The 27,257-nt window shown below is 40.1% G+C and overlaps 2 protein-coding genes across 3 annotated transcripts in view; both read right to left on the bottom strand.

Moving 5' to 3' along the window:
- CDK15 (cyclin dependent kinase 15) overlaps positions 1 to 27,257 on the bottom strand; it is a 135,577-nt gene that overhangs the window by 66,330 nt on the left and 41,990 nt on the right. For both annotated transcript variants that reach the window (XM_024243736.3, XM_063712965.1), the window contains 6 exons: positions 23,820 to 24,181; positions 22,960 to 23,109; positions 22,651 to 22,745; positions 17,258 to 17,337; positions 6,809 to 6,903; positions 5,985 to 6,047 (listed from right to left, as the gene is read on the bottom strand). In XM_024243736.3, coding sequence (XP_024099504.2) covers positions 5,985 to 6,047; positions 6,809 to 6,903; positions 17,258 to 17,337; positions 22,651 to 22,745; positions 22,960 to 23,109; positions 23,820 to 23,942 — 606 coding nt within the window. In that variant the 5' untranslated portion in view covers positions 23,943 to 24,181. The remainder of the gene's footprint in view (positions 1 to 5,984; positions 6,048 to 6,808; positions 6,904 to 17,257; positions 17,338 to 22,650; positions 22,746 to 22,959; positions 23,110 to 23,819; positions 24,182 to 27,257) is intronic.
- Positions 4,880 to 5,880, bottom strand: LOC103890017 (ubiquitin-conjugating enzyme E2 variant 1). The gene is made up of 2 exons (XM_009237993.3): positions 5,853 to 5,880; positions 4,880 to 5,211 (listed from the first exon to the last, which is right to left on the bottom strand). The coding sequence occupies exons 1-2, from the start codon at positions 5,878 to 5,880 to the stop codon at positions 4,880 to 4,882; spliced, it is 360 nt and encodes a 119-aa protein (XP_009236268.1).

The raw sequence follows: 27,257 nt of genomic DNA, 5'->3' as shown, positions 1-27,257 counted from the left end.
TCTCCCACCATCATCTCACATCTGTACCACTGTGGTTCTGATTAACCTCACTGTCAAGGCTGGAACCTTAACAGACATCAGCATTCATGGAATGAGTAGAGGGAGAGAAGTTTTCTGTGTAAGGGGAGAGAGGTAGAAGAAAACAAGGAGAAAGTAGGGTCAAGGGAATATAACGTTTCAAAAAAAAAGTATTGCCCTCATTCCAATCTACTCACCACACTGTCATCAGTGTAAGCTTTATGAAAAGAAAATCTGAATTTATCACCTCTTTGTTTAAAACCATTTAATGGCGCCTGACATAAAATAGCACAACTGTGATATTGTGAAATATATATTCGATCTTCAACTAAATTCCTGACAGCCAACTCCTAAAATCCTTAGAATCTCCAAAGTGATGTCTTTTTGTAGAGTTGACTGATAGCTGGCAGACCATTGGGTAGCTTTAGGATAGGGACTGGTCACTGGAAAGACCAAGGCATGATTAGGGAGGGGAGAGGGGCTGAAGGTTAAGTTGATCACCAGTAGCCAATAGTTTAATAAATCATGCCTACACAATGAAGCCTCTGCAAAACCCAGAAAGATTAGGTTACAGAGACCTTCTGGATAGCTGAACTCTCATTGAGGCTTCTGGAGGGTGGCTTGCCTGGGATGGGCATGGATGCTTTGTGCCCCTTCTCACATTCACTGATGCCTCCACCTTGGAGAACTCATCCCTACTCCCACCTGCTTTGATTTGGATAACCTCTTCCTTTGTGCCTCCATATACCCACAATAAATTCCTTTATTTATTAGTGTGTCCCTTACAAATCCACAAGGTCAATGCAGTCAAGAATATGACTTTTAGCTGTGTTCCTGATGCTTGTAATACTGTCCACCATGCCTTCCTTCTTGAAATTGCTTCTTCCCTTGACTTCCATGACAGTGTGTATTTTTTTCCAGATGCTCTACATTCCTACAAGCTACTTCCCTTCGTTCCTTAATTTCCTGTTCCTCTTCTCATCCCAAAAGGCAAAAGTCTCATCATCAGTCCTCCTCTCTTTGTGTATTTGCTCTTTTGGTTGCCTACTCCTTGTCTTCTAAACTCTATGTGCTGATGACCCTCAGATCTACACATCGAGCTCACAGCTCCCTTCTGAGCACAGATTTCCTTTTAGGTTGCCTACTGCTCATTTCCCTTTGGAGATCCTGTCTCACCTGGGACCTCAACACGTCTGAAACAGGACTCCTCCTCTTTCTCTCCAAATCAACTTCTTCTCCTATTTCTGTTAACAGAGCTACAATTCTCCTCGTCAGTCAAACTCAAAACCAGTTATGTTTGGCCCCATCCTTTCCCTCCTCATGCTCACATTACCAAGAGGTGAACTCTTCTTTGTTATTAATTTTCACATTCCTCTCCATTCTTATTGTCACTACCATAATATCAGCCTTGATTACTAATTGCTAACTAGATCCTTGCTGCTCAGTGCTTGGCTGTTGACCAGCACCATCTGCATCAGCTTGGCTCATGTTAGAATGCAGAGGCTCAGGCTTAAACCCAGACTTGTTGAGTCAGGTTCCCGGTCACTTGTCTGCCACTGAAGTTTGAGAAGCACTAGGCCAGGCTACATCAATAGACTCTTTGGCTCACACCTGTAATTCCAGCACTTTGGGAGGCCGAGATGGGACGATAATTTGAGGCTGGGAGTTTGAGGCTGCGGTGAGCCATGACTGCACCATTGCACTCTAGCCTGGGTAACAAAAGGAGACTCTGTTTCAAAACAAACAAACAAACAAACTCTTAAGTGGAATCCCTGACTCTAGTCTCTTATTTCCTTTCATACATCCTACAGACCACAGCGATATAAATTTCTTCTGATCATATTATTTTCTCTCAACTCAAACTTAATGACTAATGACTGTACTGTCTAAGGAATAAAATCCACATTTCTTTCTTTTTTAGGGACAGGGTCTTCCTCTGTCACTCAAGCTGGAGTGCAGTTGTGTGATCATGGCTCACCTTAGCCTCAAACTCCTGGGCTCAAGCAATCCACCCACCTAGCCTCCCAGGTAGCTGGGACTACAGGCGTATGCCACCATGCTCAGCTGATTTTTAAATTTTTTGTAGAGATGAAGTCTTGCTATGTTGCCCATGCTAGTGTTGAACTCTTGGGCTCAAGCGATCTTCCTGACTTGGCCTCCCAAAGTGCTGGAATTATAGGTGTGAGCCACCATACCCTGCCTAAGGTCCACATTTCTTAGAAAATGAGGCTGTCAGCCACCTACCCAATCTATTCCCCCAGACTTGTATATGCTGTTTCACTAATATATTCTGTATTTCAGGCCAACAGAACTAGAAATGCAGTATGGCACTAGTGGGTAAGAATTTTAACTAAGAATCACTTTTAGCAATGGCATAAGCTGGTTCTATAACCTCAGGCAAAATGTTTGTCCTCTCAGATCTTGGATTTCTCCTCTGCAAAATAAGGAAGTTAGACCAGGCCAGTGCTTTAAAGATTTTTTGACTGCAGTCTACAGTAAGAAATATATACGTATCCGGTATTCACATCCATACATAAAAATATAAGTACAGTTACAATTGGAGCAAAAGTTGCAGAAAATAATACTTGCTCTTTCAAAATGTAATGCATGCTAATATTTTCTATTCTCTTCTCATCCATTTATTTCATTTTTTAAAATGCAGGTTGCTAACCACCATATTGATTTCATAATGCACTAATGGAACCTGGAGATTGCAAAACACTGCGTTTCCTCTAACCCTAACAAGCTATGACTCTGGGGTCCTCTTCCTTGAACATATCCTCTATTTCCCTACTCTGTACCTTTGCTGAAAACATTTTCTCTCCCTGTAACATGCTCTCCTATTCCAGACTCTTGAAATGCAGTGTGTTTAAGATCTGAAACTTTATTTTTTTTTTGAGACGGAGTCTCGCTCTGTCGCCCAGGCTGGAGTGCAGTGGCGCGATCTCGGCTCACTGCAGACTCTACCTCCTGGGTTCACGCCATTCTCCTGCCTCAGCCTCCTGAGTAGCTGGGACTACAGGTGCCCGCCACCACGCCCGGCTAATTTTTTTGTATTTTTTTAGTAGAGACGGGGTTTCACTGTGTTAGCCAGGATGGTCTCAATCTCCCGACCTTGTGATCCGCCTGCCTCGGTCTCCCAAAGTGTTGGGATTACAGGCGTGAGCCACCGCGCCCAGCCTAAGATCTGAAACTTTTTTTTTTTTTTTTTTTTTGAGATGGAGTCTCACTCTGTCGCCCAGGCTGGAGTGCAGTGGTGTGATCTTGGCTCACTGCAAGCTCCGCCTCCCAGGTTGACGCCATTCTCCTGCCTCAGCCTCCCGAGTAGCTGGGACTACAGGCGCCTGCCACCACGCCTGGCTAATTTTTTATATTTTTAGTACAGACGGGGTTTCACCGTGTTAACCAGGATGGAATTGATCGCCTGACCTCGTGATCCACCTGCCTCGGCCTCCCAAAGTGCTGGTATTACAGGCGTGAGCCACCGCACCCGGCCGATCTGAAACTTCTTGAAACTAGAAGATATCTTTGATGCTGTTGCACATCTACAGTACTAGATCGCATTTCTTTCTTGATATTCTACACGAGTGTCCTATAATAGTATTGGTGTGTATTTCTTATCTCTTGTTTTTGGCTGTAAGTCCCTTGAGGGCAGGGATCATGTCTTTTATATCTAGTTATCCTTCGAAGCATTTAGCACAGTGTCTGGTATGTGAGAGTCACTCAAGCCTGAAAATCTCACTCTCTCCCAGTTATTCTTTCTCCAATCATTCTTCTATTTAATCAACATCTCTAGGTCCTTGAAGCCTTCCACTCTCTTCATAACTATCAGCAAGCTGCTTATCTTCACTTCCTTCCCTCAGATTAGACTCAGACTAGATGCCACTGGCCAGCACATTAACTTCTGTCTTGATAATCTCTTCAACTCTCTTGCCTACCTGTCTCTTCCTTTCACATGTCTGGCAGAACTTCAACTCTGACTCAATCCAACTGTCTACATTCTCTGCTCCTCTATTCAAATTGCCAAGCATTACCATAAAAAAAAATCCCGCAATCTTGCAGATAATGTAACGGTCTTCACCCTTACCAGGGTCCTTAACACACCGTGAAACATTCCTATTTGATTTCTCTAGTTAGCTCCCTATCCCATTCTCCACACAGCTAACTGGTATTTTAATTTTTTTTTCACTTTCCTTAACCCTTTGTCCTCAAACATTCCTTTCCAAAACCTTACTTCCAAGACTGGGTTAGGTTCCCTTATTATGTGTTCCCACAGTATTCCTAGTTACTATGGTCATAGGCTTTAGCACTTTGCTTCTCACTGCCTGTTTATTTGTTTGTTATAGCACAACTTACATATTTCTTTTTTTTTTTTTTCTTTTTGAGATGGAGTCTTGCCCTGTCACCCAGGCTACAGTGCATTGGTGTGATGTTTGCTCACTGCACCTCCGCCTCCTGGGTTCAAGCAATTCTCCTGCCTCACCCTCTAGAGCAGCTGGGGTTACAGGCATGTGCCACCACACCTGGCTAATTTTTTGTATCTTTAGTAGAGACGGGGTTTCACCATGTTGGCTAGGCTGGTCTCAAACTCCTGACCTCATGATCTGCCCACCCTGGCCTCCCCAAAGGGCTGGGATTACAGGCGTGAGCCACTGCGCCAGGCTAACAACTTACATGTTTCCAATGTACAAAAATTAGTATCACTTACAGTATCTTAAGATAAATTTCCTTTGAATGGGAGCTTCCTTTCCAGTACTTTGAGCTCTACAAGATGTATCTAGAAAATTTACTACTATGGAAAATGAAGATTGCTTACATCGAGTATGGGGGAAGGGGAAGGGCCTGTGGTTTTTCTTTTTGATCAGTTGCTGTAACACTGTCCTTCAGATGGCTGAGGGAGTTTCACATTTTCTTTAGACATCATTAGGCGCTGAAGCTCTTGAAGGATAACTTTGATGACATATGAATTCTGCCATTTTGCTAGCGCCAATATGGCTCTTGGGTTCACCATTCCATTAGAACTATTAACTCCATTCATATTAATTTTTGTTACAAATCTTACAAAGGGGAGTGTTTCTGGGTATTTAGGTCCACATTCTATTTTAAGGCTGTATATTCGGCTTTCATAAATTGCCCGAGCCCATGGTGGCTGCCATCTTGCATTGCTGTCACTTGAAGACTGGCCCTCACTGCCTATTTAAGTTCATATATCTTACTGGACTTTAAGCTCTTTGAAGATAAGAAACATAACTTATTCATTATTGAAACCCCAGAACTTATTACAGCAATAAGTACTCAATAAATATTTCTTAAATGAATAAATGAATACATAAATAAATATTAGTTAAATGAATAAATACATCACATACAAATTTCATATGGTTATTTTAAGAGCCAATCAATTAATTAATGCCAATAAAACCTTAGGAAATGAAAAGCATGAAATATAAATGGTTTCTAAAATTTATAACAGATGTAGAATTATAGCTAATTAAGAGTTTATTATTTCTATTCTAATGACTGGAAAAATGGGAGTTAGGGCCACATGTATAATAGGATCTGCTAGTACCAGTATTGCAGACTTCATCATAGACCACAGTAATCTGATATGAAGAAGGTATTTATTTTTTGATGGCCTAGCTTTACTTTTATCCTTTTAGTATAATTCTCCTTCACTCATTTATTCATCTAAAGGCACATTTGCATGTGGCCATGACTGACAGCATTAAGTTGCTCAGAAAACATTGCTCCATATCTTAAGAAGCAACTCAGCAACTCTTTTTCTTTTTTCTTTCCTTTTTTTAAAAAAAACAAAAACCAAAACAAAACAAAACTTTTCTCTGGAATATCAGTGATGTCCATCCTCTTATTTAGTATCATAGGACTTTGCTTTGTGAGGCAGTCTGTTTCAGAATTCTCCTTCTGTGGGCAAGCCAGGAGAGGGTCCTGACCCTTAACGTACTCACTCTGACATTGTGAGGATGAAGCCCTCCTGGATGCTGAGACATATACTGGGCCAGGTCTGTGTGCTAAATAAAACAGCGGAGTAAGAGAAGAGAGTGAATTCAGTGGTGCTTGGATAGCGTCCTAAAGCAGAACATTGACTTGACTGTCAGAAGGTATTACGAAGTATAGAATTTTAAGAATAAGGTGCAAACGGAATATAACCAGGTTTTCTGAGAACCCACTGTTAAGATCAAACACAGTGTGTCTTTCTGACTGGCTGCTCTTAGAACAAAGCCTGTTTCTCAGCACAGAGATGCTCATTTTAAATGACTGGCACTGAACACAACGACGCAGGAATTTTTCACTCTCCAAGTGTCCTTGGAGGCAAGTCAAGTACACGTACCTTATAAGTTCTTTCTGCTTATTTAAATATTTTTTCTTCCAAAAATACAACATGAGTTATTCTTTAGCAAGCTTGCATACAATTTTTAAATATCTTGTGATTTTTACCTTTATTGTCAATGAAAAAATGTTGGATTCTGCTCAGATAGTGATTAAAACTAGATTAAAAATAAGTGCAAAAGCTTTATTTAGAAGGTAAACTCAAGATCCTCATTTATTATTGCTGATGAGGGGAAAAGGGACAGCAAAAGTCATGGGTAAGGAAGCAGGACCAAAGATGGATGTGGGAACAATAAGGTTCTACTAATCACAATAATGAAAATTTCCATGATACTTTCCACATTGTAATAAAAGTTTTATCATGCCATAAAATATTAACAGATTCATTATACAAGTACCAGGCTATTTTTCTCAAGTGTTGTAAAATGCTCGAACAACTCACCATGTATTCAAAAACGAATGTCAGTGTCTCTTTGGTGTGGATTATGTCATGCAGCAGCACAATATTGGCATGTTTCAAACCCTTCAGGAGAGAAGCTAGAAAAATTAAACAAAATGTTAAATCCATCATTGATAATGAAAGTGCTGCTCTAAAGATATCAGACAGTATATATTTTTTAGACATTTCAAATCAAACATTCTGGTTATTTTACTGCTGGAAAACAATCTCTTGTGGCAAAAGAATATTTAAAATTACAAAGAACATTATTTCAAAAATGGCAAATCATTGCATTTACACAACTTATTGTTCCTACAGGCTAGAGTGGTTGCAAAAAATATGTTTCCATTTACCTAATCAATTTCATCAAAGCACTCAGAGCACTAAATGCTCCCCTCTGGGAATCTCATCAACCCAGCTTCAGAGCTACAGAAGGAGAGGCCTGGAGAGATAAAGGGCTTTGGAGGAGCAGGAAATGGAGTGTTCTGCCTTCTAGAGCAGGACTTTGTGACATATGACCAGTCTCCAAAATTCTAACTCCCACAAGTGGTCAATAGGGCTGGTGGATATGATTGGTGGGAGACAGGGATAAGAGCATGGGGTAAAGAACTGTTGAAACATGATAGAGACTGGAGATGATTTTTTTTTTTTAATTTTATTATTATTATACTTTAAGTTCTAGGGTACATGTGCACAATGTGCAGGTTTGTTACATATGTATACATGTGCCATGTTGGTATGCTGCAAACCTCTGTGGAAAGGAGAAAATGTGAACTTGAAAAGAGGAGTCGGCCAAACTTGGGGAGCCCAGGGAGGTGAAAGTGGAGAAGGCTGAGGGCTTTCTCTTGCCTCTTCAATAATAGGTTACTAAAGGCAGCCTTGAAGGAAAGAAGTCATCACAAAAGGCCAAGTGACTGGGAGGGGTTTGAAAGTCTGTCTTTGGAGCTTCCGGAGATAGGAACACCTCTGGCTTCAGGAAAGCAGAGACTAGAAAAGGTACAATAAAGAGACCATGAGGCCGGGCGTGGTAGCTCATGCCTGTGATCCCAGCACTCGGGGAGGCCAAGGTGGGTGGATCACCTGAGGTCAGGAGTTTGAGACCAGCCTGGCCAACATGGTGAAACCCCGTCTCTACTAAATATACAAAAATTAGCCGGGTGTGGTGGGGCATGGTGGTGCACACCTGTAATCCCGGCCACTCGGGAAGCTGAGGCAGGAGAATCGCTTGAACCTGGGAGGCGGAGGCTGCAGTGAGCCAAGATTGCGCCACTGCACTCCGGCCTGGGTGACAGAGCGAGACTCCATCTCAAAAAAAAAAAAAAAAAAAAAAAAAAGAGATGATGAGGCTCACCACAGGGCATCCCTGCATGAAGAAGAAATCGTGTCTTTAAAGCTTAAAGGGAAGGAAAAGTAAAGGATAAAAACTCAAAGCAGCATTCTGTAGCCTACGCCTGCATATCATGAATCTCCTGCACCAACTCCCTCCCAGTGTAGAATTCCATAAGATTAAAGACAACTGAAATACTCCCTTAAATTTAGGAACAAAATTTAATTATTTTCTTTAGGCACCAACCTATTTTAGTGAATCTGTCATTTTGCCCCCCTGAGAGCCATTCTCCTTTCTAGTGGGGGCACTTCTATTTTCCCCTGGAAAAACAACTGTCTTCTTCCTCAGACCAGGCTCATCTGGCGGAGCTGACCCGGCCTCTACCCAAGAGTGGGCATATGACCCAGGGCTGACCATCAGAGCACGGCACTCCCCTATCCCTAGTGATTGGTTCAGAGACGGGCACAAAACCCAAGTTTGGCAGAGCCCTGTTTTGCTAGTGCCATTAGAAAAGAAGCGCTTTCTTTTCTACTGTGAGAGCTAAACCTGTGGGATTTAGCCAGGAGTTGCTGGGGTCAGATTACCAACACCTGGTGACAACATGCCTGGGAATAAAATGAATGCACAGCAAACCAGTGTTGGGTAATAAGAGACATGGCTTCCTGATGATATTGCTTATGCCCTACCAGCCTGTAGTTATCAGATCTGTGAGTCAGTGAATTTCTCTCTTTACTTGTCAATTTAAGCTGACTTACGCCGAAGGAGCTCCATCACACCTGTTAACCCTATTTGCTGTAATGACTAATGCTTTAATCTTTACTTTTTGCCCCCAGAGTCCTTATGGGCTAAATTTATTATTTCACTTTGACAAATGTGTTTCTTTGTATTGTAATAAACAGCTTCGCAGGCATCTGTTTAATCTCCCTAGTCTCAGACTGAAGGACACATGGGAATTGAGGGAGTGACTTTCCCCCTTTTTGAGATGCTGCCACACCACCTAGTACCACACTCAGCCAAGATTAACCACTTAATTTGTCAAACATATTTATTGAATGTCTTAAGGAGAACTGTCTGTGGAGCCAGAAGCCCTAATATGAATCCTGGCCCTGTCACTTCCTATCTGAGTAAGCTCTGGAGAGTATCTCAACCTAAGTCTCAATTCATTCCTTAGGAAAAGAGACATCGTCTTTTCTGACTTACTTCATAGGGTTGATATGAGGATGGAATCAGATACCATTTGTGGAACCATGGTAAATGTAAAGCATTACAGAGGCAAATTAGAATTAGTATCCCTTCCCTCTTCTTGCCAGCTTCTTGCCCCTGCCTTTCACCCTGAACCCCACTAAACCTCTACTCTCAGTCTTAAAATCCTGTTTATGGTATGTTTCTGCTAGAGTTTTGAATACCTTCCACATTTTCTGACCATCAGTTGAGAATGCTTATACTTTAGGTATATTTTTATTTATAAATTATCTCATACATTTCTCTCTTTCCCCCACCCCTATTGTTACAAAGCATATAGCAAAATTAGATTTCAAAAGGATACAGTAAAGCTGAAATTGCTAAGAATATTGTTAAGATATTTTAATTTTATGTTTAGGATAATTTTAGTCTCACCTAACTATATTACTAAAACTCTAGATGCTTCTTTTTAAGTCATGATGGCATGATTTGTTCATTATGATGGCCTCATGCTCTCATTTGCTAAAATGGCCAAGGAACAGTATCTACTTGGAATGAGGCTTCCTGCTAACAATACTGGGTATAAACTTCATGTCGTCTTCTTGATAATTACAGTTTTTGTAGGAGTAGGAAAAGTGTCTGTTTTGTATTTCTCTGTTGTTCACTTACATTGGAATTACTAGTTTTAACTTCAACCCACAGTTTCTTTGCAGAAATCTTTTTAACCATTCATCCATTTTATGAAGATTAACCACTCGTACATGTCAAGTCCTCTCAACTTTTTATCACATACAAATCTATTGGCATTACCTTCCAAATTGTCCAGAACCCCTCCCTTCTTGCCATATCTTCTGCCAGCACCCTGGACCAAGCCACTATCATATGTTGGCTGAATTATTGCAAATGCCTCCCATCTGCCTGCTTCCCTGCTTCCCTCCTATGGCCACTTCTTCACAGGACAGCCAGGCACTGCTATCCTTCTCAAATGAGTTAGGGCATGTGCCTCCTGGTTCCAAACCCTCCAGTGGCCTCTCATCTCATGCAGAGTGAACTCAAAGGACTTGCGATTTCCTGCCCACTCCACTGTTGGCTGTGCCCATCATGACCTGTCATCTCCTCACACTCCCATCTTTGCTCACTTGGCTTGAGCCTCATTGGCCTCCTAGCTGTTCCTTAGACACACTTGCAAACACATTTCTACCCCGGGATTTTACACTTGACAGTGTCTTTTCCTGTAATCCTCTCTTCTCACCTCTCTGCCTCACCCTCCCTCACTTTCTTCAGAGCCTCCGCTCAAATGATACATATAGGTACAGACTTCCTTGACCATTCTAGGTGAAATAGCAGCCCTCTACTCCATCCCACCTCGGCAGCCCTCCATCACATCCCACCTTTACCCCGTCCTACCCTCTCTCTCTGGGGCCTGCTTTATTCTTTTCCATAGTGCCTGTCACCACCATCTGACATTTTATATATAAATATTTGTTTATTGTCTGTCTCCACAATTGAGAATATAAACTCCATTGAGAGTGGGCACTTTTGTTTTTTTTGCTTATTGCTATATACTCAGTGCCCAGAACAATGTCTGGCACTCAATAAATATTTATCTTTAAATTAGTGGTCACTAATTACCTAATGTCATTTCTATACCTCTAGTTGGTTGGTAAAGGGTGTTTCTGTTGAAGATGCTTTTATTCCTTCTTTCTTTTAGTTGTCTCCTTCATTAGATTATAAATATTGTATGCTTTATGGCCATTCCTATTACTGCTTTTCTAGTGCCCTAGAACTACTGAAATCGTTATATGAAAACTGTGAATTTTGCTGAATAATGAATAGGGAATTCAGATGAAAGAGCAGATGATGTTTAAAGCATTTATCTCACAGTATTGTTTATCATTTTGGTCCATCCACCAGAGGGATCTGAAATGCCTACAGCCTCAGATGTGTGGGTCTTAAACCCAGGAAGAAAAGGTCTTTCTTTCTTCTAATTTTAAGGACATTTTATAAACTGCACAGCAGGATGTGATATCTGTCCTGCAGACTAAACAGTTGAGGGACACAAAAGTCAACACAAAAGTCACACAAAGATCCTAAAATTAGCATTCTGAGTCTCATAAAATAGTGTTTTTTATTATTAGTGTATCCTATGTATACTTATTTTTGTTTTTCTTCAAAGAAAAGACACAAAAGTAAATAGGGATGTCTTTAAGGCTCCAGAGGAAAGCTGATTCTCCAAGTCCTAGGATGTGGCTCTATGTAATGAAGGCCTGGTAGTCAAAGTCGTCTTTAGGCTATAAACTCATTAAGGGCATGGATTGAACTTGCCCTTATCTTTGCGTCTCCAGCACTAGCACAGGCCTGGCATGTGGTGCTCAGTAAGTGCTCATGAATTAATGAAAGCCAGGCCAATTGTAATGCGTTTATGAGGAATCATATAATGAGTCAATGATGGAGTCCTCCCCAACCCTCACTGGACATTGAATAAAAAAGTGTTTCTAGTCCCTGTTGTTACATTTCCTCTGACCTGAGAATCACAAAACAAGTCAATGAGTCAAGTTATGCATTCCAAGAGAAGAAATAATTGAAATAATTTTAGATAAATGTTAGAGAAATACTAAGACAAGTGTCAGATAAGTAGTTGTCTTGGTATCTTTGGAATTGTAATGCTGATCACATACCATTATCCTGGCATTATTTTGTTTTATAAAGATGTAACTATGCACAATTAATTTGCTATATTTGTGATGTGATTTGATTTTGTTCAATGGCAGACTTTCTGTCAACCAGGCCTACCCTAGACTATTTGTGGTCATTGGCAATTCAGAGGTTCTAATCAGCCTCCTCCCCTGCCTCATTGTATGACCTTAGGGAGGCCCCTTAGCCTATTTTTGGCTCAGTTTTCTCATATATGGATTGGGAATCATTACTTTGTAATGTTTTTCTACTAGAGAATGATCTTAAAAGATTCTTAGCTGAGACTGTTTCTAATTTAAACACTGCAATTACCAGCACTGTAGAATCAATGATAGAATCAGAATTGATGAATATACAACATGATATGTTATTTTCTTTAAAATATTTCTTCTGGACACACAAGTGGCCAACAACATATGAAAAAATTGCTCAACATCACGAATCATCAGAGAAATGCAAATCAAAACCTCAATGAGATACCATCTCACACCAGTCAAAAAGGCTATTATTTAGAAGTAAAAAATTAATGGATGTTGGTAAGCTTGAGAAGAAAAGGGAATGCTTCTACACTGTGGGTGGGAATGTTAATTAGTTCAGCCACTGTGGAAAACAGTTTAGAAATTTCTCAAAGTGAGGCAGGGCAGGCGAGCCCCAAAACTGGGGCTTAGCCTGGGAGGATTCTTGGCTTCACCCAGGAAAGAATTCTGGGGTGAGCCTGTGGTGTTAGACAGCAGCTTTTATTGAAGCAGCAGTGTTCAGCAGCAGCGGGTGTACCTCTCCTTGCAGAGCAGGGCTGCCACATAGGCAGTGTGCCCAGAGTAGCAGCTCAGAGGTAGCTCTACAGTTATATTTATACCCACTTTTAGTTATATGCAAATGAAGGCGCAGTTTATGCAGAAAGTTTTAGGAAAAGAGTGGTAATTCCAGGTTTTCAGGTTGTTGCCATGGGAAAGGGTGGTAACTTTCAGGTGTTGCCATGGAAATGGTAAACTGACATGGCACACTGGTGGGTGTGTCTTCTGGAAAGCTGCCTCCCCCAGGCCCTGTTTTGGCTAGTCCTAAATTTGGTTTAGTGTTCAAGCCCCATCTCTGGAGTCAAGTCCCATCTCCTGCCTCAAAAAAACCAAAAACAGAATTACCATTTGACCCAGCAATTCCATTCCTGGATATATACCCAAAGGAAAATAAATTGTTCTGTCAAAAAGACACCTAGACTTGTATGTTTGTCACAGCACTATTCACAATAGCAAAGACATGGATTCAACTTAGGTGCCCAGCAATGGTGGATTGGGTAAAGAAAATTTGTACACTGGCACCATAAAATACTATGCAGCCACAAAAAAAAAAAAAAAAAAAGAACAAAATCATGTCCTTAGCAGCAACATGGATGCAGACAGAGGCCATTATCTTAAGTGAATTAACGCAGGAACAGAAAACAAATACCACATGTTCTCACTTAGAAGTGAAAGCTAATAACTGGGGGTATTGGGTACACACAGACATAAGATGGGAATAATAGACACTACACCAGGGACTCCAAAAGGGGAGAGGAAGGGAGAGGGACACGGGTTGAAAAATTACCTATCAAGTACTATATTCACTATTTGGGTGACAGGATACCTCAGCATCATGCAATATACTCATGTAACAAACCTGGACATCTATCCCTTGAATCTAAAATTAAAGATTAAAAAAATGCTTCTTCTGCATTTTCCTTAATGTTTATATAAAATGTATAATAAAAAAACAGATTTCTATGTTTATTTTTACTATTGCTAAACAATAAATAGTTAAGCATTTCCAAATTCATCATAATAAAGTAGAAAGGATCTTAAATAGAATAGATATGGATTCTAACAACTCTGATTACTATCCTGTGACCTCAGACAAGTTACCTAACCTCTCTGAGGCTGGAATTTCTTTATCTCTACAACAAAAATAGCACATTTTACTTCCTAGGGTTGGTATAAAGGTTTTAAAAATATATATTATGTAGGGGAAGGGGGAGATTATGTCATATGCCTGGTCCTCAAAAAAGATTAGTTATATGACTCCTTCCTAAGAAAAATGCTATTAACAGGCTGAAAGTCCTCAGTTTAAACCAAAAGTTGACCACTTGAACAAAAATATTTAAAACAATGCACATTATTAAGATATTGCTATAAAGTTTCATAAAACTAAGAAATGTTGTACTATGTAAAAACATAACACATTAGCCTATTCAAATGAAAGTATTTTCTCCTAGTTGTAAAAATAAACACTTAAAATACAATTCTAGAGTCAATTATGAGAGATTTCTAAGGCACTATGAAGGCCTCTGCTTTTCTCAATTAGCAGAGGAATAAGGGTGGTAGGGAACACGTCTATTTTGTGTATTGCTGTGTATCTAGCAGTTCAGCAGAGTGCCTGGTCATAGTAGGTGCTAAATGCATATTTCTAGAGTGGGTGGGTAGAAAGCATATGAATTTTTGAATCAGAGAGATTTGGTTTGAATCACCACCATATAGTGGAATAATATTAATAATATCTATCTCTAAAGATTGTTAAGAGGATTGAAAGAAGTATGAAAAGCACCTGACACATGTATTAAGATATATTTCCCTTGGGAGGCTGAGACACACAGATCACCTGAGGTCAGGAGTTCAAGACCAGCCTGGCCAACATGGTGAAACCCTGTCTCTACTAAAAATACAAAATTAGCTGGGGGTGGTGGCGCATGCCTGTAATCCCAGCTACTCCGGAGGCTGAGGCAGGAGAATTGCTTGAACCCCGAAGGCAGAGGTTGCAGTAAGCCGAGATCATGCCACTGCACTCCAGCCTGGGCAACAAGAGCAAAACTTCGTCTCAAAAAAAAAAAAATATTTCCCTTAGTGCTGTTCATACTTTTGCTAGTTTCATAATATCACATGTTAAGGTCAAATGAAAATAGTACTCCAAATGACCAGACTAGTAAATTGCTACATATATTCTACCTGTATAGAAAGAGACCATATACGTAGTAAAATCATACTTAATAAATCTTTGGCTGCTATACCATCAGGGCAGCCAAATTGTTCAGGAAAAGCAATTCCTGCTTCAAGGCTTTTTAAAGAAGGTTGCATTACTTGTTCAGTTTTCCTGCACGTGCCTTTCCGTTGCCTTTTTAGCTAGTGACCCTGGATTTTAGCTAATGAACTCCAGCTGTTCTTATTTTGCCTCCCAGCCCTTCTCATTTAACCTCCTGTCTCCCTGGTCTCACATCCTTAAAGTTCTTACAGGAAAAATGGGACAGTGCCAAAGTTTTCGAATAAAGTCTCATATCTTCTTGAGGGGAGAGGGCTCTTTTAACAAGGGCTCCAAGCTTTTATAGTGGTGTAAAAAGAAACACTCATTGTTGGAAATTGGATTCCTAACAACCTCCAATGTGTCAGAAATCCTCTTGTGGTTTTTAATATTATATAAGCAAAGCATTCGGTAAGGTAAGTCCATAAAACAAACCGAGAAAGTCCACAGTTGACTACTAAATGTAATTGTAAACACCTGTGATGGAGAGGCAATTCCTCCGTAAATATGCAATGAAAGAAACATTTAGCATACAGAACAAAATGGATCCAGCTTTTCTGAACCATGCTGAGAACCATCTGTTAGCAAACCTGGCAAAAGGTTTCACTGTTACAGTTAAATGTCAACCTGAAAAACTTGGCTGTGGGCAATATCTAAGCAAAGCCAATCTTAAGCAATTGGCAAACTCAAGCTCACAAAGGAAACCTTCCTCTTATGCGGGTGACCTGGGAATTTCTATTACGTTCACAAATACTCTTTAACCTATCCATACATCTCTTTCCAAATCTGATCATCCTTTCATGGAGACCATTAATAAGTACATTAGTTAATGCAGTTTCCATTATATTAAACACTTAAAACCATGCCTTCTCCCAGAATGCACCTGATCCTACCAGGATGAATCTCTGGCTAAACCAATAGCCCATTTGGCCCTTCCAATTAAATTCAAAATGATGTATTTCCCAGGGGCTCTGAAAGACTTTTGAAAAGGGTATCAAATTCAGTTATAAACTCATTTTCTGAATTGCTTTTTCCATGCCTGTTTGCATAACCCATCCTTCCAAGCTCAGTTCAAAATCTACTGACTCCATCAGTCACACTGAGACTAAATTGCTCTCATCTTAGTTTATGTCTTTTATACACTTGTAACTTGAATCGTGTGCTCTGTTAAGACTGCAAATGATAGAACAAAGATATGGGTTTCTCTTCTCATCCTTCACAACATCCAGCAGCATACTCTGCATATAGCATGTGCTCAGTAAAGAATAGAAGATAAGTAGTTAAAAGTGGGAGAAAATAAGGCCAGGGAAGTGCCATTTCTCTGGGATTTTGCTGAAATGCATAGCAATCCTATCATCATCTTATTTCAAATGGCTCATGCAATAAAGGTTGATAAATTATATTTTTAATGATTCATTTCACTATGTTGGCTTCTTGATGTTTATATTATAAAGTATTAGTTATCTTGATGGTAAATAAGACATTACCCAGGAAAAGAAGAATGGAATAATAATGGTCAACATTTGCTGAACTCTGACAAATTGACTCTGTGATAAGTGCTTTATATACATATTCTTGTTGAATCCTCATAACAACTCCATGAAATAGGTACTACTATTATCCTCTTTCTGCAATAAACTGAGTAATAAATAGGTGAAGTAACCTACCCAGCATCATACCACTAGTGATTGGTGGACCTGTGCTGCAAACCCAAGTCCATTTGACACCAGGTTCCTCACCCATTTGCTGTACTGTCCAGGGCACAGAGAAAATACAGGCAGAACACTAAACATGCATGCCTTCTGGAGAATCTCCAAGTGCTAGCTAACAACATGTTATGTTCAGGCAAATTTCCCAGTAAGAATTTGTGTGATTATATATTTTCTCTTTTATAGGAATTTTCTGAGGTTATATAGGTATAGCCTTAGCACCTAGCATGAGGCCAAACACATGGAAAGTATTAGTAATTGCTCAGTGAATTCATAGTTTCAGTCAAGTGATATAATAGTTTTAAATCTCAATTTCCTCAAAATTAAGTAATAAAATAGCAGTGTAAAGGCTCTTGAAAAACTTGTATGAAAAATAAAAATGTAATTATAGTATTCCAGAAGAATCAGAACTAGATGCTGAATGGATCAATGCAATACATTTTTTACCAAATCAAGGACTCAAAACAGATCTATTGGGTCCATTTCTGCTGTTCTTACCTTCTCGGATAGCTGTAAATGGGACTCCTTCCTCTGCATTCATGCTGATGACTTTTAAAGCCACTAGTTGTCCATTTATTCTAGAAGAGAGGGATTGAGGGGCTCACACTTATTGAGGTGGTTCAAAGCAGCAATTTATACCAAAGATGGCTTAACAAAAGCACTTTCACTTCAAAATATATTCTAGCATATAAATCTATAATTTTCTCAAAATAAAAAGTTTAACATGTATCAATACATATATAACATATATATTCCAAAGCATTTTCCCTGTTTAGTAAAGTGATATATATATGTCCATTATAGAAAATTTGGAGCTTATTATTATTTTTCATCTGACTTATTGTAGTGTGTTTTTTTTGTTTGTTTTTTTGTTTGTTTGTTTCTTTGTTTTGAGACAGAATCTCACTCTGCTGCCCAGGCTGGAGTACAGTGGCACGATCTTGGCTCACTGCAACCTCCGCCTCCCGGGTTCAAGCAATTCTCCTGCCTCAGCCTCCCAAGTAGCTGGGATTACAGGGGACCCCCACCACACTTGGCTAATTTTTGTATTTTTATTAGAGATGGGGTTTTGCCATTTTGGCCAGGCTGGTCTCGAACTCCTGACCTCAGGTGATCTGCCCACCTCAGGCTCCCAAAGTGCTGGGATTACAGACGCGAGCCACCATGCCCAGCCTTGTAGTAGTCTTCTAACAGTTTCCCTGCTGAGACACTTGCACTCCTACTATTTACTCTCAGCAGAGTAGTTGGAGGCATACTTTTCAAGTGACAATCAGGACAAGTCATTTTTCTGTTCAAAAGCCACCATATCTCCATGCGTTACTTAGAATAAAAGCCAAATTCTTGCAGTGGGCTTCTAAGTGCTACCTGATCTTCCCAGGCCACACCATTATCTCTCTCTCTCTCTTCATTTCCTCCTACTCTCCCCTCATTCATCATTTTATTCATGATATCAGCTAAGTGCTGAGAATAGAGAAGATTTTAATGCAGGTATAAATCCATTGTTTTTAATACAGTGGGATTAAAATCATATTGTCAGTAACCTTTTTTCCTCCATGTAACTTTTCTCTTATAGTTCATTCTTGTACAATCCGATATTTAATAAAGATTTAACATTTCATCAGGCTGGGCGCGGTGGCTCACACCTGTAATCCCAGCACTTTGGGAGGCCAAGGCCGGTGGATCACGAGGTCAGGAGATTGAGACCAACCTGCCTAACACAGTGAAACCCCGTCTCTACTAAAAATACAAAAAATTAGCCGGGTGTGGTGGTGGGCACCTGTAGTCCCAGCTACTCGGAAGGCTGAGACAGGAGAATGGCGTGAACCTGGGAGGCAGAGCTTGCAGTGAGCCAAGATCGTGCCACTGCACTCCAGCCCGGGCGACAGAGCGAGACTCCATCTCAAAAAAAAAAAAAAAAAAAAAAAAAATTCATCATATAAATGTACTACACTGTATTTAGCCAATTTAAAATGCCTTTCCATTGTTTCTAGCTTTGGGCTATTATAAAAATACTGTGATGATCATACTTGTTGACAAATCTTTTCACAAAACCCCAATTACTTCCTTAAAGTAGTGGCAGAATTGCTGAAACAAAGGGTACACAATGCACTTGTTTTTATTGATTTGCACTCGTGTTCCCAAACTGTCCCATGGAGTAATGGTACACTAACTGGTCATGCAAATGGCCATTCTCGCGCTCCCTCACCAACATGGGGCAGGTTTTGTTTTGGGGGCTTTTGGGCTTCACTTTTTAGAACAGTTCTAGATTTACAGAAAAATTGAGAATGCAGTACAGAAAGTTCCCATGTATCTCCCATCTAGTTTCCTCTATTGTTAACATCCACATTAATATGATACATTTGTTATAATTAATGAACAAATATTGGCACATTATTACTAACTAAAGCCCATAGTTTATTAAGATTTGTTTAGTTTTTACCTAATGTCTTTTTTTTTGGTCCAGGATCTCATTCAGGATTATATTTAGCTGTCCTATCTTCTTAGGCTCCTCTTGACTATGACAGTTTCCCAGACTTTCTTTGTTTTTGATGACCTTGACAGTTTTGAGGAGTACTAGTCAAGTATTGGGTAGGACTCCCCTCTTTTGGAACTTTTCTGATATTTCTCTTATGATTAGACTGGGTTATGGATTTGGGGGAGGTAAAGTACCATCTTTATCATATCATATTAAGAGTGCATTCCATCAGCTAGGTGCGGTGGCTCACGCCTGTAATCCTAGCACTTTGGGAGGTTGAGGCGGGTGGATTGCCTGAGCTCAGGAGTTTGAGACCAGCCTGGGCAACATGGTGAAACCCTGTCTCTACTAAAATACAGAAAAATTAGCTGGGTATGGTGGCACGCGCCTGTGATCCCAGCTACTCAGGAGGCTGAGAGAGGAGAATCGCTTGAACCCGGGAGCAGGAGGTTGCAGTGAGCTGAGATTGTGCCACTGCACCCCAGCCTGGGTGACAGAGTAAGACTCCATCTGAAAAAAAAAAAAAAAAAGAATGCATACCATCATCATGATTTATGACTTTTGATGTTGACCTTAGTCACCTGTCTGAGATAGTGTTGGTCAGGTTTCTCTACTCTAAAGTTACTCTTTCTCCCCCTTTTTCATACTGTACTTTTAGAGAAATGCCACTATGAATGACCCACACTTAAGGAGTGGAGAGTTATGCTGTACCTCTTTGAAGGTATATTATCTACATAAATTATTTGTATTTATTTGGCATGAGAGATTTGTTTCTTCTCTTGTGTTTGTTAATGTATTGAATCATTTATTTATATCAGTATGGACTCATAGATATTTATTTTATACTTTGGGTTATAATTTAATATCACTTTTTTTGGTTGCTCAAATTTTTGCAGCTTTGTCCTTTGGAAGCTCTTTCAGTTGGCTCCTGTGTCCCTCTGACATAGCCCTATCATGTGGGTTGGCTTTTCGCTTTCATCTTCATTTTTTTGGCCTATTTGAAAGGTAAAAAGGTTTATCACATTTTAATTTGTATTTCTTTAACCATATGTGAAACTGACTTTCATAAGTTTATGTATCTTTTCTGTTTTTCTTGTGATTTGCCGATTTGCCCACCTTTTTATTGAACTATTTTGCATATACTTTTCCCCAGTTTCTTTTGTTTGCCTTATCATGTCTTTGAAATTTTGTTTTAAAGTTTTATGATGTAAGTATTTTCCTCAGAACATGGTTCTGTGAAATTCTCCCCCAAACCCTGCAAAAAGTTTTTTGGCAAATATGTTTATAAGAGAAAATGCTTTTTTTTTTTTTTTTTTGAAACAGTGTCACTCTCGCCCAGGCTGGAGTGCAGTGGTGCCGATCTCAGCTCACTGCAACCTCTGCCTCCAAAGTTCAAGTGATTCTCCTGCCTCAGCCTCCTGAGTAGCGGGGACTACAGTTTTATAAATAAGGTAACACTTGAACCGGGAATCTGACGGAGGGGAGGAGTCAGCTGTGTGCATGAACAGTGGAAGGCAGCTCCAGGCAGAGGGAACAGCAAGTTAAAAGTCCTTAACTGAGGCAGGAGCAGTCTGGCATTGAAGCAGGAGAGGGGAAGGAGATGAGGACAGGGAGGTGCTGAGTGTGTGCTGGGGAATGGAGGGTAGGGATTCTATAGGGTCTTGAACAATGACCGTCCAGAGACTGTTGTATTAGATATTTACAGGCTATTTGTATTAGAAAATCTAATAATGCAAAGATGTCAATAATATCTAACTTAGAGTTTTGATATATTCTAAAAACAGCCTAAAGCAACAATAATTAAAATCATGCAGCACAAATATAAGAAAAGATAGATTAAGGAAACATGATTTTTAAAAGATTAGAACAGAAAGAATTTCAAATATTCGTGAGATCTAATATATAATCATGGCAGCATTTCAAACCATCAGAGAAAAGAAAATCTAATAAATGGAGCTGGGATGATTGTGAATATACAATATAAATTCCCAGTAGATGAAAGAGTTAAATGAAAAAGAAAATATACAGTAACTAGAAGAAAAGATAAGTGAATTCTGTGTAAACTTTGGGCTGGAAAGGTCTGTTTGTGCAGAACAATCAAAGTCAGAACTCAGAAGAGAAGATCAGAAGTGTCCATGGTGCCCACGTATCCAAGTATGTTCCAGGGTGCCCCCGTTCTGAGCAACCTTGAAACAGCTACCATGGCCAAATTGATATGAGGAACCTTAGAATAAAATAAAATGTGGTCCTTTATTGCAGATGTTCTCAGCATTAAAAAAAGTTAATGTACACCATGACTAAAACAGATTAAGAAAGTATAAAGGGCCAGGGGCAGGAGAGTTGCTTGAACCCAGGAGGCAGAGGTTGCAGTGATCTGAGATCACACCACTGCACTCCAGCCTGGGTGACAGAGATTCCATTCCAAAATAAATAAATAGATAAATAATAAAATAAAATAAAATTGTATGTCCCCTACAATCCTGTTTTAACAAGTAAAAATAATAATAACAGCATAAATACTAAGATAAATAATAAATATTTAGTCGTGTAGTAGTTATATACAATTTTTCTTTTTTCTTTTTTTGTTTTTGGCCAGTTAAGTGAAGCAGTGGGAGTGGAGAAGGAACAAAGAAATCTGTAACTGGTTGTGATCAAGTAGTTGTAAACACCGCTGTGCTCGGATCAGCTATATTTTTAAAATTAATATTTAACCACTATTGAGCCATTACTTTTCTCTCTATTGGAGTAACATAAAGAAAAAAGTGACCTTCCAACTTTCCCACCTTGACTAAAAGGGGAATTGATGGATCTTTTACATATATTTAACAAAGTTGGTTGTTTACCAAAATTAGTACTTAGCTTTTGGATAAGCAGTATTTTTATTCTCCAGACATTTTGTGTATTTTGCAAGTATAAAAAATCTAGGATTTGTCATCTTTTGCATGTACCATAATTTGCAGAAACCAACTTCAGTTTCTTCTATAAAGGCCAGGTGGAGGAATGAAGCAGCAAATTCCAGGTTGCCATTACAAACCTCTGTCATTGTGATTTAGGGAGGGATATAAAAAACCTGTTAGAGACGCTTTACCAACTGTGCCTCCCACCAGCCTGAAGAGTGGTAATTGTTCTTTGGGTCAGTAGTGAGAACGTCTATTTTCTTTGAATTCTCTGAATTGAATGGAAGAAGGGAAAGGCTGATAAACATTTAAGTGGGCTGATTTTAATTAGGGCAGGGCAGGTTTGTTTTTCTTTCAAGCCTGTTTAAGTCAACATGTCTCTCTCCCCATCGACCATGGTGTCTTGCACAGGTCCTGAATGCTATGAACTTCTATGATGTCTCACCTGGCTTTATAATGTGAAATTGGGGGGGCGGGACCCTCATCTCTAAAGTCTCTCCCAGCTTTGTGTCACTCACCTGCTAATCCCCTTGTAAACTGTAGCATAAGAGCCTTCACCCAGCTTCTCCAAGTTCAAGTAAGATGAGGCTGCCCCAAAAGGAAGGCTCTTCCTCTGCTCTAGGGGAATGGGGAAAAGGAGCGGGTGAAAGGGAAGAGAGAAAGAGCACTTTTTTTCAGTGTTGACTTTTTTTCCCCAGGGAAATTAGACAGCATTGCCAGAGCAGACTTGGGAAGGCTCGCTCAGTAATTGCCCTGGAAGTAAGGGCCGGCCTCCCTAGACAAGCACACATTAAATTCTTCTTGATCAACATCAGCTGCTCACTCACCCACTGAAAACCCTGCCTCAGATCCTCTTCCTGAAAAGAATCACTGTTACTCCGTGGCCTTTTACTCTTAAACTTCTGGGCACGGACAGCTTGAAGTCCCCTGGGGCGAAATGAAGTCATGGAACATGATGCTTCTTTTAGGTCTGTTAGCTAGAGAAAAAAGAAAGAGCAGAAATAAAATTTATGCAAAGTAAAGATTCAGTGCCTGGTAAAACCATTTTTTCTTTATTTGCCTCATTTTCACTCTTCAAATGTTTTCTAAGCTTCCTGTACCCCCAAAGGCACTTTTCTTGAAAGATCCCTGAAAAAGACCATAATGGTATCAACTCCTGAAATACTAGATTCTTTCTTCACCTAAAAATGTGTCTTTAACATTTAGGTTAACCTAAATCTCTTTGATGGATGTTTTCCAACTTTTTTCTGTTTAAGTCTGGCTTTTTATTTTTTTTCATGTCCACTTAATTTATTGCTGTAGGGGAATAATCTATGGCATTGCTAATAATCATGAACTAATTACTAAAGTTTCGAATCCATAGCATACCAACTAATACTGCAGCTTGCCTTTTAAGTTTCAGCTCTGTAATTTAGGACCTTAGAGATTTTGAGAGAGCTACTTTCTCGACTTCAAGCCAAGTGAGTTTCGTGCAGCCCAAAGCCAAGGATTATTTTTCCCTTTTGGTTTACAAGAAATTCCCCAAATTTGATAACTACAGCCATAAATTTTCTGTGACTTTAATAGAATTTTCATTTTATTGGTTTAGACCTACCGCAGAAGAATCAGACCCCGCTACAAAAAGGGAGTGTCTGAACTCCTTGGTTTATCAATAGAGAAAGATGCTCTCCTCCTGGGATACAAATACCTTGAACGCAGCCTCCATGGTCTCAGGCTGACTCCTCCGACAGCTGTGTGCCTCGCCTCCCTCTGAACAACGATAGCAGCTGCATCCAGGCTGTACAGTCTTTGCACACAGCTCTTGACCCATAATCTTCTAGGTTCAAGGAGAAAACCCGCACTTGAACCTTTCCCCCACTGCCTCTCCTATCCTCGTTCTCTCCCTTTTTGCCAGAGGTCAGCAGCGTGGAGCTTTCATATGACTCATATGACGGCTCTGCCTGGAGCAGCCTCACAACTTCAGCAGTTTTTCCTTATCAGTGCAAGAAACTCCACATCAGACAGGGATTGCTTGCATTCAGATGTGCACAACTGAAAACGAGGCAGCTGCTATTGAATAGAATAAAATTTGGCACAGTTAAGGTTCTTGTTCTGGCCACAAGTTAGTGCTATTGGTATACATAGTTTTTAGGGATTGACATTGCTTATCTATGTAATGATATTTATATGATATCATTGATAGTGATATTGATATTAGGTTTTCCTGGTGCTAAAGTGGACATGTTGAGGAGTATTTTTCTCCCTACCTTTTATCTGAAAGCATTTTGGTTTTCAGACTTTAAAACAAATTTGCTACCTAGCTAACTTTTAGTAGTCAAAGAAACCACAGAATCATAAAACAGGAAAAATGTTGAAGATATCTACTGCATCTCTTTGCCTTCAAACAATAGTGTACCCAATAGTCTTAGAAGGGTTGCCATTCATTCATTTATTCAAAAACTATGTGCTGAGCACCTATGTTGTTCTTAACTGTACAAATGATGATATTAGCCAATGGTGATGGAGAGAGAGGAGTTTGAATGAAATGCTTTCTTCCTTTCTTGCTTGCTTCCTTCCACATATATGTAATTAATGTTTACTATATGTAAACTACTATATTAATAGCACGACATGTCAAGGAATCTGGCTTAAATTGGTTTGCAGTCTGTAGTCTTCAAATGCAACATTTTTCTCTGTTAGATTCCTAAGATTATTGCCACTATAATGTACTAATCATAGAGTGAGACAGAATGGAGGATATATAAACAATCATTATTAAGGGAAAAAATAAGAGTCATGTCTATTATCACAACAATATTTATGAATATTTGATATTTGAACCTCATGATGGTTTTTTAAAATGTTCAGGTAATTTAATTATGAGCATGTATTTTTTCATTTCAAAATTGCCACAAGAGAAGAGACTTAAGCCAATTCCAAGATTCAATCTAGAGATATTTTTTGAAAAAAAAAAAAAAAAAGAAGAAGAAAAGGAAGACTACTTGGCTCAACTTTTTTTTTTTTTTTTGTGAGACGGAGTCTCGCACTGTCACCCAGGCTGGAGTGCAGTGGCGCAATCTCAGCTCACTGCAAGCTCCGCCTCCCGGGTTCACGCCATTCTCCTGCCTCAGCCTCCTGAGCAGCTGGGACTACAGGTGTCTGGCACCGCACCCGGCTAATTTTTTGTATTTTTAGTAGAGACGAGGTTTCACCGTATTAGCCAGAATGGTCTCGATCTCCTGACCTTGGGATCTGTCCACCTTGGCCTCCCAAAGTGCTGGGATTACAGGTGTGAGCCACCGCACCCGGCCAAAGACCATTAAAGTTTTGACTGACAACTGAGAGAGTGAGAAGCTAGTTTCTCAGAATATTTAATTCCATTTGAATTTATAATAATATAATTATAATACATTTTATCAGAAATGCTAATTTCTTCCTAAAAGATTGTGAATTTCGTCACATAAAAGTTACGTCCCAGGTCAAGTTTATGATGTCTTTTCTTGCATTTTATTTTTGGAAACAGGGTCTCCCTCTGTCTTCCAGGCTGGAATCCAGCTGGGCGATCACCGTTCACTGCAGCCTCAGCCTCCTGGGCTCATTGATCCTCCCACCTCAGTCTTCTGAGTAGCTAGCTGCAGGCCTGTGCCAAGACAACCAGCTAATTATTTTTCATAGACACAGGGTCTCACTATGTTGCCCAGGCTTGTCTTCAACTCCTGGCTTCAAGCATTCCTCCTACCTCAGCCTCCCAAATAGCTGGAACTGGGTGTGCACGCCACCATGCCTGGAAAATTTTATTATTTGTACAGACAGAGGTTTCACTATGTTGCGTAGGCTTGTCTCCAACTCCTGAGCTCAAGTGATCCTCCTGCCTCCCAAAGTGCTGGGAATACACGCGTGAGCCACAGCATTGGCCTATAGCCTGATTATTAAAGGTGTAAATTGCTATGTTTAAATACTAGAATTAGCTACTTTTTTTTTTTTCTTCCAGAGACAGGGTCTTGCTTTCTTGCTCAGGCTGGAGTGCAGAAGCTATTCACAGGCATGCACCGCGTACCTGCCTAGAACTCCTGGGCTCAAGCAATCCTCCCACCCCTGCCTCCCAAATAGCTGAAACTACAGGTATATGCAACCACACTGGCCTTATAGTCTTGTTTAAAGCCAAGGGAAAATATCTGATGACTTCTTAAGATGTTTTCTTGCTGTGTCAGAAATAGCTTTTGTTCTGAAAGATTTCTGAAGGACAAAGGACTTAGATGATTTCATTTAGCATTGTGCATTAGGCTCAGCTTGTGAACCACTCCAGATTGGCTTGGCTGCACCTCCTTTAGCAGCCTGGTTGCCATCATAGCAACAGAGGCCATTTCTGGGGTCTTGAAGCACACTCATTGTTGCTGCTACCTCTCCCCGTCATAGGACAAAGAGCCCCAACACATGAAGCTGACTGACCAGGAGAAACCCTTGTGCTTGCCCACCAGCCTAAATAGACCAAGAGCCAGAGAGGCTCAGGCTTCTCTAGCAACTGCTTGCGAGGGCCAGGTGATACAATCCAGAACTGCAGGAAGTTCCGTGGAGTGCGCTTCCACCATTGGGAAACCAGAGATGTTGTGGAGCTTCGATCAGCTCAGAAACATGCTCCATTTGAGGAGTGTCACTTGAGCCTGGGAGTTTGAGGTTGCAGCGAGCTATGACTGCATCACGCACTCCATCCTGGGCAAAAGAGTGAGACCCTGTCTCAAAAAAAAAAAAAGAGAGAGAGAGATGAAAGATGAAAGAAAGAAAAAAAAGAAAGGGAAAAAAATCTTCCATTTATAAGGTTGATGCAAAAGTAATTACAGTTTTGCCATTACTTTCAATGGCAAAAACCGCAATTACTCTTGCACCAACCTAATAATCCTAATATTTGCTCTCTCCTTCTCCTCACTTCTACTTCCCTAGGATTGCACAAACTGCCCCTACAACCCCACCCCTTTTGCTTCAGGCTCTGTTTTCAGGGAATTTGTGTTAAGACAAATGGTAGCCACTTTTTAAATTGGCGGTAAACATTTTAGGTTACTGATCATTTCAGGCTAGCTTCTCCACCTACCACATTTTTGGAGTTCTTTTTCCTTTCTCAAGTGGTGTGAATTCAAACTACTATGCTTAG

This window comes from Pongo abelii, chromosome 11 (genome assembly GCF_028885655.2).
Source record: "Pongo abelii isolate AG06213 chromosome 11, NHGRI_mPonAbe1-v2.0_pri, whole genome shotgun sequence".
Lineage (NCBI taxonomy): Eukaryota > Metazoa > Chordata > Mammalia > Primates > Hominidae > Pongo > Pongo abelii.
Note: the sequence above shows the minus strand (reverse complement) of the source record. Positions and strands in the feature narration are given on the sequence as shown.